The sequence below is a fragment of the Nicotiana sylvestris genome, chromosome 4, assembly GCF_000393655.2.
Source record: "Nicotiana sylvestris chromosome 4, ASM39365v2, whole genome shotgun sequence".
Lineage (NCBI taxonomy): Eukaryota > Viridiplantae > Streptophyta > Magnoliopsida > Solanales > Solanaceae > Nicotiana > Nicotiana sylvestris.
Genome location: NC_091060.1, coordinates 24,464,420 through 24,475,377, shown reverse-complemented (window position 1 = coordinate 24,475,377; position 10,958 = coordinate 24,464,420). Strand labels below are relative to the sequence as shown.

Genomic DNA, 10,958 nt, shown 5'->3' with positions numbered 1-10,958 from the left:
AACTGTTGTATTTACTGCTTTCTTAATGTGTAAATACATGTCAACATGCTTTTAATTATTGCATAACCATGCTCAACATCATACTCCACTTGTGCCAAACAAAATATCATAACAACACTTATAATGAGTGGTTGGACTCTTCCGATATTATTACCCCCTAAATCCGAAAAAGGCATATTTGCGGTAAAACCAGTCGATCAGCGATGCAGTCGACGGTTCCATGCCTTTCCCCCTTTTGTTGTCCGCTCAAGGGTACCAGTCTAAAACCCCATAGAAACCTTACTCTGTTTAAACTGTGCATGCATCATGGTCAAACCTAGCCGAGTTAGTTATGTTGTCCACACAATGACCATTTAAGATAGCCTTGTCCAAAGTCCACTGGATTTCCCTAAACCCAAATGGACATCACCACATTCTGTGTATTTATTTGGAGAACTAAATGCTTCATGCTAATTGTTGATGTTAAATAGTCGAGTCTGGTGGGGGGTAGGGTCTTAACCCTTTTGTTTTTTTGCAGAAAATGGAGAATGAGGTCCCCGACTTTGGTATGGTTAGCATACCCTCACTCTTGCTAAACTGGTGGAGGAGTCTTCCATCAAATGACCAAATCAATGAGTGGAAAGAGAGGGCCGCCAAAGCTAGAGAAAATTTGGAATATCTGGAATACAGTCTGCTGAATTGGAAGGAAAAGTGAGGAAAAGAGTCACCGACTGCCAAAATGCCGAGGTAAACGAAGGAGAACACCTGGCAAATGCATTTTTACTGGTGAACCTACGCAAACTAGAGGATTTGATCAAAGAGAGCATTCAACCTGAGGAAGGTCTTTCTAGGACCAAGTAGATAGGAGTTTATCTTTTTCGCTTTATAAATGTAATAAGGACAATGTCCATTAGTGATTTTTCATTTTCTTCTATTTAGTGTCAACTTGGGATTCGTATACTTTTTATCAATAGAATAAGGCATTTAGCATCCTAAGTTCTCCAAATCAATTTGTCGCTAGGCCTACCTCGGGCACAAAGAGGTCCCCAAATTAGGACATGATTTACATTCCTGCACTATATGTTTAAATATCGCAACGCTTTTTATAATCCTCACTAACTTTTACCTTTTTGTTTTTACTTTTGTTTATTATTCCCCTCCCCAAAGGTTAGTTTGTGCACTCTGGCAATATCATCCTATTCCAGAGATCTAGGGGACCTCCACCCACTCCTCTTCTTAGTCCTGTCAAAAACAAGAACAAAGTAAAAATGGAAGATTTGAACAACGTCAGAAGGGAAAATGCAACCGAACGGGTAGAGGCCACTAATGGTCAGGGTATTCAGGTTCCTAAGGAAAATGTATCCCAACTTGAACAGAAATTGCTGAAATTTCATGAAGAACTCGATCAGGTTCGGAATCTGGCAAGCTTTTCATTTTCCCTTAGTACCCCGGATATCACCTTTCCTAATACTCAAAACCCTACACCACCTCAAAATATCCCAAAGCAACAGAATCATTCCGCACCTCACACTATTCCACCAAAGACAAAATGCAAAACCTGTCACACCTCAAATAACACTCCGCTACTCATTCCAAAACTCCAAAACTCCTCAAATGACCATTTTCATACCCACCATAACACCCCCATCTACATGGAGACCATGCCATACTCCACCCAACTCATATCAAGCACACCCGAGTCTGATGATAAAGACTCGCTCATCAGGAACCTAGCTGAGGAACTTAAGAAATTGACTAGCCGGATTCAAAACGTTGAAGGAAGCAAGGGAATTGAGGGGTTGAACTATGAAGATCTTTGCATACAGCCCGATATCGAAGTGTCAGAGGGGCATAAACCTCTGAAGTTCGAAATGTTTGATGGTACAGGCGATTCAAGGGTCCATTTGAGAACATACTATGACAAGCTAGTTAGAGTAGGGAATGTCGAGAGGATCCGCATGAAGCTGTTCATGAGGAGTCTGAAAGAAGATGCGCTGTCCTGGTACATCAGCCAAGATCCGAAGAAGTGGTCAAGCTGGGTAAGCATGGTGTCCGACTTTATGGACAGGTTCAGGTTTAACATAGAGAATGCGCCAGATGTGTTCTATATTCAAAATCTAAAAAAGAAGCCTACCGAAATGTTTCGCGAGTATGCCACTCGTTGGAGGTCCGAAGCTGCTAAGGTTAGACCTGCCTTAGAGGAGGAACAGATGAACAAATTCTTTGTCTGGGCTCAGGACCCGCAATATTATGAAAGACTAATGATGATTGAAAGCCGCAAATTTTTCGACAACATCAAACTGGGTGAAAGAATTGAAGAAAGTACCAAAAGCGGTATAGTTACAAACTTCGAGGCCTTGCAAGCTACGAATAAGGACTTGCAGTCTGGTGGTGTGTCCATGAAAAGGGACGTAGGAGCCATGATAGTTGCACAAAGGACCAAATATCCTACCAAATACCAAACTTACCCAACACCTCCACTCACATATCAGCCTACTCCGAACTACCAAGCACCCTCACCCTCCTATCAAGTTCCACCACCCACTTATCAATCACCTCCACCTCTTACATATCAGCCTACTTCGCCCGGATATTCCCAACCCGCACATGTCTATCAAACCTACAATACTCAACCATCCTACTATCAGTCACCTCCTGCACACCAAAACTTCCCTATACCTCGACCAAATTTTGACCGCAGACCTCCGAAAGAGTATACAACCATTGCCGAATCTATTGACCAGTTGTACGAGAGACTCAAAGTTGTTAGTTATGTTACCCCCATCCCTGCTGAAACTCCTGAGAACCCTTCTAAGTGGGTAAACCCAAACAAATCCTGTGCATACCACTCCAACATGAAGGGGCACACCATCGATGAATGCCGTTCTTTGAAAGACAAGATCCAGTCTTTGATCGATCACAAGATTATTGTGGCAAAGAACCCGCTCTGAATGTCCGCAATAACCATCTATCAGACCATAAGGGTGGAGGCATTCACATGATTGAAATAGAGGATGATTAGGATCTCGAGTGATCAATCGGGTTGATCGCAGAAGGTGATGACCCAAAGAAGCCAATAGTTACACTTAATCCAATCATAGTCCAAATTTAGCCATCTGGGGATGCTGAGGTAAATATGTCTGTGCCACTTAAGTTTGAAACAACGTCATTTGCAAAGACACCGGCGCCAATTGAGGTCGAATTCGTGTCTCCGGCAAATGCACCCATACCATTTGAAGTTGAAGTTTTACCAGCCAAAGAACAGGCTTCGTTTGGAGTAAGGATATCCACACCGATCCCAGTGGTGATGTCGAACATGACACCATACCATACAAAGGCTATACCATAGGACTATACAGCCGAGGCAAGAAGGAAAGGCAAGGTCAGGTTCGAAGAGACTGTTGCTGCATAGGGTATGATGAGGATTGGTAGAGTTTATACCCTGGAACACCTAGCCGAGTCAAGCAAGCAGGAATCCAACCGGCCACCCATTATTAAGACAGGTCCAGACGATCTTTGGAGAAAGATACATGCCAAGGAATACTCGGTCACCGACCAGTTGAACAAAATGCCAGCGTAAATCTCCATTCTTGCTTTGCTACAAAATTTTGATGCACACAAGAATGCTCTGCTAAGGGTACTGAGCGAGGCATACGTACCAAGCAACATCACTGGTGGGGAAATGGCTAAGATGACAAGACAAGTGCTAGAAAGTCATAAGATCACATTTCATGAGGGTGAGCTACCATCTGAAGGGTTGGGACACAACAAAGCACTGCATATCACTGTGCAATACGAGGACTACTTCATCACTAGGATCCTGATCGACTGGGGTTCCAGTCTCAACATTTGTCCACTGGTAACACTTAAGAAGTTAGGTAAAGGGTTGCACGAGATAAAGGGTGGAGCTATCAATGTGAAAGCTTTTGATGGCTCTTAGAGGTCTACTATTGGGTAGATTAGTCTGTGTTTGCAAATGGGGCCAACTTGGTTCGATGTTGATTTCCAATTGATAGATGTGCCGGCATCCTACAATATGCTATTGGGATGGCCATGGATTCATGCTGCAGGGGTCGTAGTGTCATCATTGCATCAGGCAGTAAAATTCGAATAAAATCATCAAGAGTTGATTATTCACGGAGACGGGAGCAACCCTATATACAGTCGTCGGACCATTCCAGCAATCGAAAGGAGAAGGAAGCTAGGTGGAGAAACTTACCATCACATTGAATGGGTAAATTCTGTTGACAAAGACAAATGGTAGGATAACAAGTTCGAGAGTATACTGAATTGGAGTGGGTACGAACCTGGCAATGGACTCGAAAAGAATCTTCAAGGAATCGCTAAATCTATAAAACTCAAGAAACATGGCACTACTTTCGGTTTGGGATACGAGTACATCTGGAAAGAATTCAACCACTGGTCACCACTATGGCACAGTCCTCACTATCAACTGGAGTAGCCGATACCATATTTGGAGCAGACTTTCCAACCGGCCGATATTATTTATGGGTCAAATAAAGAGGAAGCACTAGCAGCAATGAAGAACTTAGAAGACAATGACATGGACTGTTGTGTTATTCTCGAGGAGGACGGGGAGGAAGGCCCTTCCATACAGGCCGTAAGCAGAGGAGCACGCCTCAATAACTAGACCACCAGGACAACTAGAGCCCGACGAGCCTTGGGGTAGAAAGGCTAAAACAAGCATCATGCACTATTTTTATTTACTAAATAATTTTCTTTTCGCATTTTAATTCCTAGAATAAGATCTCCAATGTTCCAAAACAGTTATGCAATTTAATAAAGTACTTTGACTTTTCCTATGAATCAACACTCATTATTACTTTTCTCTCATTACTTTACTTATACATCATTGCTATTACTTATCTTGATGAACCGATGACTGTGACATGCAATGAGACAACACAACAAACATACGTAGATTCAGAGGAAGATGACATACCAGAAGAGATTGTTAAGGAAGTTGAGAATTTTGAGAACAGACCTAAGTCCAACCTGGACGAAACTAAGATTGTTAACCTGGAAGATGCAGAAAACGTCAAAGAAATATGAATCAGTGTTCACTTGTCGCCATCAGAAAAGAAAGAATACATAGATTTTCTAAGGGAATATGAGGACATATTCGTCTGGTCATATGGTGACATGACTGGTTTAAGTACGTCTATTGTGGCTCACAAACTGCCAACCGATCCAACATGTCTGCTAGTAAAGCAAAAGTTTAGAAAGTTCAAGCCTGATATGAGCCTAAAAATCAACGAAGAAGTCACTAAGTAGGTCAAAGCTAAAGTTCTCAGGGTAATAGAATACCCAACATGATTAGCCAACATTGTGCCAGTACCAAAGAAGGATGGGAAGGTCAGAGTCTGTGTCGACTACCAGGATCTCAACCGGGCCAGTTCGAAAGATGACTTCCCTTTGCCGAATATACACATCCTGATTGACAATTGTGCCAGGCATGAGTTGCAATGATTCGTGGATTGTTTCGCTAGTTATCATCAGATCTGGATGGATGAAGAAGATGCTAAGAAAACGGCTTTCATTACACCGTGGGGAATGTACTGTTACAAGATGATGCCGTTCGGTCTGAAGAATGCAGGGGCCACCCACATAAGGCCCATGTCTACCATTTTTCATGACATGATACACAAGGAAATTGAGGTATATGTAGATAATGTCTTCATCAAGTCCAAGAGAGCCACCGATCATATGGAAGATTTGAGAAATTTATTCAATAGATTGTGAAGTTACAACCTGAAACTAAATCCCGCAAAGTGCGCATTTGGGGTTCCTACTGAAAAGTTGCTTGGGTTCATTGTGAGTCGCCGAGGAATAGAACTAGATCTATCAAAAGTCAAAGCTATTCAATAATTGCCTCCGCCAAAGATCAAGAAGGACGTAATGAGTTTCTTGGGAAGACTTAACTACATCAGCCGGTTCATAGCACAATCTACAGTTATCTGTGAGCCAATCTTTAAGATGTTGATGAAGGACGCCGCTACCAAATGGACTGATGACTGCCAAAAAGCTTTCGACAAAATCAAGGAATACCTATCAACACCACCAGTCTTATTCCCACCCGATCCAGGTAGACCTTTATTACTCTACCTTGCAGTATTGCATGGAGCGTTCGATAGTGTTCTGGGGTAGCATGATAAAACGGGGAGGAAAGAGCAGGCCATCTATTACCTCAGTAAGAATTTCACCCCGTACGAGGCCAGGTATTCTCTATTAGAGTGTACCTGTTGTGCTTTGACTTGGGTAGCTCAGAAGCTGAGGCACTACTTCTGTGCCTATACTATATATCTCATATCAAGGATGGATCCTTTGAAGTACATCTTCCAGAAGCCCATACCCACTGGCAAGTTAGCCAAGTGACAAATCTTGTTGAGTGAGTTTGACATTGTCTACGTGACTCAGAAAGCAATCAAGGGACAAGCACTAGCAGACCACCTTGCTAAAAATCCCATGGATGGAGAATACGAACCCTTAAAAACGTATTTCTCTGACGAAGAGGTATCATTCATAGGAGAAGACATCGCAAAATCCTATGATGGTTGGAGAATGTTTTTCGATGAGCAGCAAATTTCAAAGGAGTTGGCATAGGAGCAGTCTTAGTATCAGAAACCGGTCAGCATTATCCGGTGTCTGCCAAACTCAGGTTCCCGTGCACCAACAACATGGCCGAGTATGAAGTCTGCATCCTAGGGCTCAAAATGGCCTTTGACATGAACATTCAAGAGTTGCTAGTGATCGAAGATTCAGACTTGCTTATACATCAGGTACGAGAAGAATGAGCAACCAAGAACTCCAAAATACTCCCGTATCTGCACCATGTACAGGAATTGAGGAAAAGGTTCACAAATACGGAGTTCCAACATGTTCCTAGAGTCCAGAATGAGTTCGCTGATGCATTGGCTACCCTATCATCTATGATACAACATCCAGATAAGAATTTCATTGATCCTATTCCAGTGAAAATCTATGATCAGCCAGCTTACTGTGCCCACGTCGAAGAAGAAGTAGACGGAAAGCCTTGGTTTCACGATATCAAGGAATATTTGGCAAAAAAAGGATACCCAGAACTTGCAAGTCCTACTCAGAAATGCACACTTCAGAAGTTGTCCAATAATTTCTTTCACAGCGGAGGAATCCTGTATAGGAGGACTCATGATTTGGGATTACTAAGGTGTGTCGATGCAAATGAAGCATCTACTACTAGAGGAAATTCACGCTGGGACCTGCGGTCCCCATATGAACAATTTTGTCTTAGCAAAAAAGATACTCCGAGCTGGTTACTTTTGAATGACTATGGAAACGGACTACATCCAATATGCTCAGAAATGCCACCATTGTCAGATACATGTAGACATGATAAAGGTACATCCAAATGAGCTTAATGCAACAAACTCACCATGGCCGTTCGCCACTTGGGGAATGTATTTTACTGGACCAATCGAGCATTCCGCTTCCCATGGACACAGATATATCCTGGTAGCAATCGACTATTTCACCAAATGGGTCGAAGCAGCATCTTACAAAGCAGTAACCAAGAAAGTCATGGCAGACTTTGTCCGTGATCGCATCGTTTGTCGATTCGGGATTCCAGAGTCAATCATTACTGATAATGGCTCCAACCTCAACAGTGACTTGATGAAAGCTATGTGTGAAACTTTCAAGATCAAATACAAGAATTCCACAGCCTACAGGCCTCAAATGAATGGAGCTGTAGAAGCCACCAACAAGAATATCAAGAAGAAATTGAGGAAAGTGATAGAGAAGCATAAATAGTGGCATGAAAAGTTATCGTTTGCTTTATTAGGATACCGCACCACAATCCGCACATCAACTAGGGCAACCCCCTATATGCCAGTTTATGGTACAGAGGCAGTCATTCCCGCAGAGGTAGAAATCCCTTCCCTAAGGATCGTACAAGAAGCCGAGCTCGACGATGTAGAATGGGTAAAAAGTCATTATAAACAACTAGCCCTTATAGACGGAAAGAGAATGAATGCAGTTTGCCATGGTCAACTCTATCAGAACAGAATGTCCAGAGCCTTCAACAAAAAAGTCAAGCCGAGACAGTTCACATCAGGATAGCTGGTGTTAAAGAAAAATTTTCCACATCAGGATGAAGTCAAAGGGAATTTCTCTCTCAACTGGCAGGGTCCATACATGGTTCATCGGGTTCTGACAGGAGGAGCCCTCATACTCGCAAAAATGGACAGAGATGTTTGGCCATAGCCGATTAATTTAGATGCAATCAAGCGTTACTATGTGTGATCTTTATGCTTTTCTTATATGATGTAAATGAACTACGTCTGACCTGATTCCCATTTGAGAGGTGATATGTAGGTAGCCCTATGGGTTCAGTCATAATTCAATAAAATTTTTATTTCCCCCGCAATTGGAAACTAGGGCAGAATTTTGAGGAGAACCACAAAATTCCAAAATAATTTCAGCCGATCGTCGCAAGCAATAGTCAGAAACATCAACCCATTAAACTGGGGCAGAATTTTGAGGAGGACCCTCAAAATTCCATAGCAAGAAAGGTTTCAATGTCCCGAACCGTGTCACAGTCATCGGTTCATATAAAAGTTTTTATTAATTATATACTTATGTCATATTTTTACGAAATCATGCATGTTTATTACTGAAACTGCCTTGTTTAGCAACGCTACGCCAACGATACTTGCAGTAACACTAGATCAAAGCTGAGCATGTCAAGCAGAGCCAGCGGGGATACGAACTAACCTCCCCCCTTTTACAAAACTCACAATTTTTTCTTTGGATGCAGGCACTTGGATTGTGAAATCATCAAACATACTATACACTCACGAGACAAACATTGTTCAGGAATAAAACTCTTAGAACCGTTGCACTTACCCACATTTGCTATCCATACATATCAGTGACATTCCGTGTGTCACAATGTCCCCAGAAGTCACAATATTGCAATCTGCTATCAGCTAAGAAAGCTCTATTACCATTTGTCCTTTAATTTCTTGCATAAGGCTACCATTCTGCCTTCCGAGACTAAACAGTGTCTCCATCTGCATTTCTGCATTGCATAAGGCTATTATTCTATATTCTGAGACTAAATGTTGTCTCCATCTGCACTTTTTCTGCATTGCACAAGGCTACCATTCTGCTTTACGAGACTAAACACTGTCTCCATCTGCATTTCTGCATTGCATAAGGCTACCATTCTACATTCCGAGACTAAACGCTGTCTCCATTTGCATTTTTTCTGCATTGCATAAGGCTACTATTCTGCCTTTCGAGGTTAAACGCTACCTCTATCTGCATCTGCATGGCTGAAAGATCGCCACCTACTTCATTGCATGGCTGAACGATCACCACCTGCTGCATTTGCATGGCTGAAAGATCGCCACCTACTACATTTGCATGGCTGAAAAATCGCCACCTCTCTATATTTGCATGGCTGAAAGATCACCACCTACTGCATTTACATGGCTGAAAGATCGCCACCTTATCTACATTTGCATGGCTAAAAGATCGCCACTTACTGCATCTCATGGGCTGAAAGATCGCCACACACTGCATCTCATGGGCTGAAAGATCATCAAATTATCCAAAGGCATCATCGTTCAGAGGCACCATTTTCATAGCCCGAGAACACCATGTCATGGCCCGAGGATCCCTTTTTAATCTTTTGCATATCATTATTCAAAGGCGTCATGGTTCGTAGGCACCATCCTCATAGCTCTAGAGCATCATTTCATGGCCTGCAAATCCTTATTGCACGCTTCATGGCCCTAGACGTCATGGTCTAAAGGGCGTCATCCTAACCATCCAAAGACAACATTCTTGGTCCGATGGGAACTTGCATCATGTTTAAATTCATGCACATTATACACTTGCATTATTTCTAATTCCGGGTATACTAGCAAGCAACGACCATCCCAGAAGGAGCGGTCCCGCTTCAGTTCCCGCAGCCCTATCAAACCTTAACCATTCACCCCGTCTTGGATATTGCGTTTGTTCATGAAAAGTGTCTATAGGCATACTCCACCGACGGATCCTGAACTACATCTGGCCTAATTCCTGTAAAACCAAGGATATGTAGGCAATTCAGAAGCCAGGGCTCGGCTTAAACCTCTTCGATCCATTTTGCTCGGTCAAAATTGATCATCACATCTTTACCCAACAACTCTTTCATCCTTCTGAGGTAAAGAGGGGCAGCTGTTGATACCCAATTTTTCCTTGTATATTTTTAATATGCAAAATACTTTCAAAATAGCATATGTATGCATATATATGTTTCTTTCTCGGTAGCTTTCAAGGCCTTTCTCGTTGCTTTTGGGTTCTTCTGAAACCTTAATTTCTAATGTTCTTTCAATTTCTTTCAGATCTTCTTTAGATCTATGCTAGCTTTTAACTTCTAAACATTTTTCTCGAAGTTTCTTTAAACTTTGCTTTCTAAACTCTTTATCTTTTTTGATTAGGGTTTTTCCTATTAAATTATTTCAAAATCTCTTCTCTGACTTTTTAATATGTTTAAGATGTGTGCTTGTTCATTTAAATCCTTGATTAACTCGTCTGTTTACCATCTTTCGAACTCGTTATTGTTGAAAACCCTAATTTCTTTTGGCTGCTTTTAAGATGAGTGCTTGTTTAGTTAAGTCTATTTGATTTGTTTGTCTATCATCTTTTGAGTTCTACTATTGTTGAAAAACCACATGTCTTTGGGCCCGAAACTGTTCGTTTAAATACTTGACTCGATTTGAAGTTCCTTGTCTCAGAATCCCTTTTTCCTTCATGTGATTCCTCTGACTTTAGGTTTCTACTATCTTTAAAACTCGACTATACTGGAAACCTTAACTTTTCAAAGGGTTTCTCATCTGTTACTGTAAGACCTTTGCATGCTTTTTGATACTCTAGTTTTCTCCCCTATTGACTCAATGTGACTTGACCTACTTGACTACTATGCTTCGAAT

General features: G+C 41.9%; 1 protein-coding gene across 1 annotated transcript; it reads left to right on the top strand.

The window, feature by feature from the left end:
* The first annotated feature begins 1,850 nt into the window (after nt 1-1,850).
* Nucleotides 1,851-2,930, top strand: LOC138889336 (uncharacterized). The gene is made up of 2 exons (XM_070172631.1): nt 1,851-2,390; nt 2,628-2,930. The coding sequence occupies exons 1-2, from the start codon at nt 1,851-1,853 to the stop codon at nt 2,928-2,930; spliced, it is 843 nt and encodes a 280-aa protein (XP_070028732.1).
* Nucleotides 2,931-10,958: the final 8,028 nt, after the last annotated feature.

Bases quoted from the DNA above. Each gene is read 5' to 3' on its own strand.
- LOC138889336 (XM_070172631.1), top strand. From the start codon at position 1,851: ATGTTTGATGGTACAGGCGATTCAAGGGTCCATTTGAGAACATACTAT. The intron at 2,391-2,627 runs GTAGGAGCCATG...TCCTACTATCAG, and splicing joins GTGTGTCCATGAAAAGGGAC to TCACCTCCTGCACACCAAAA.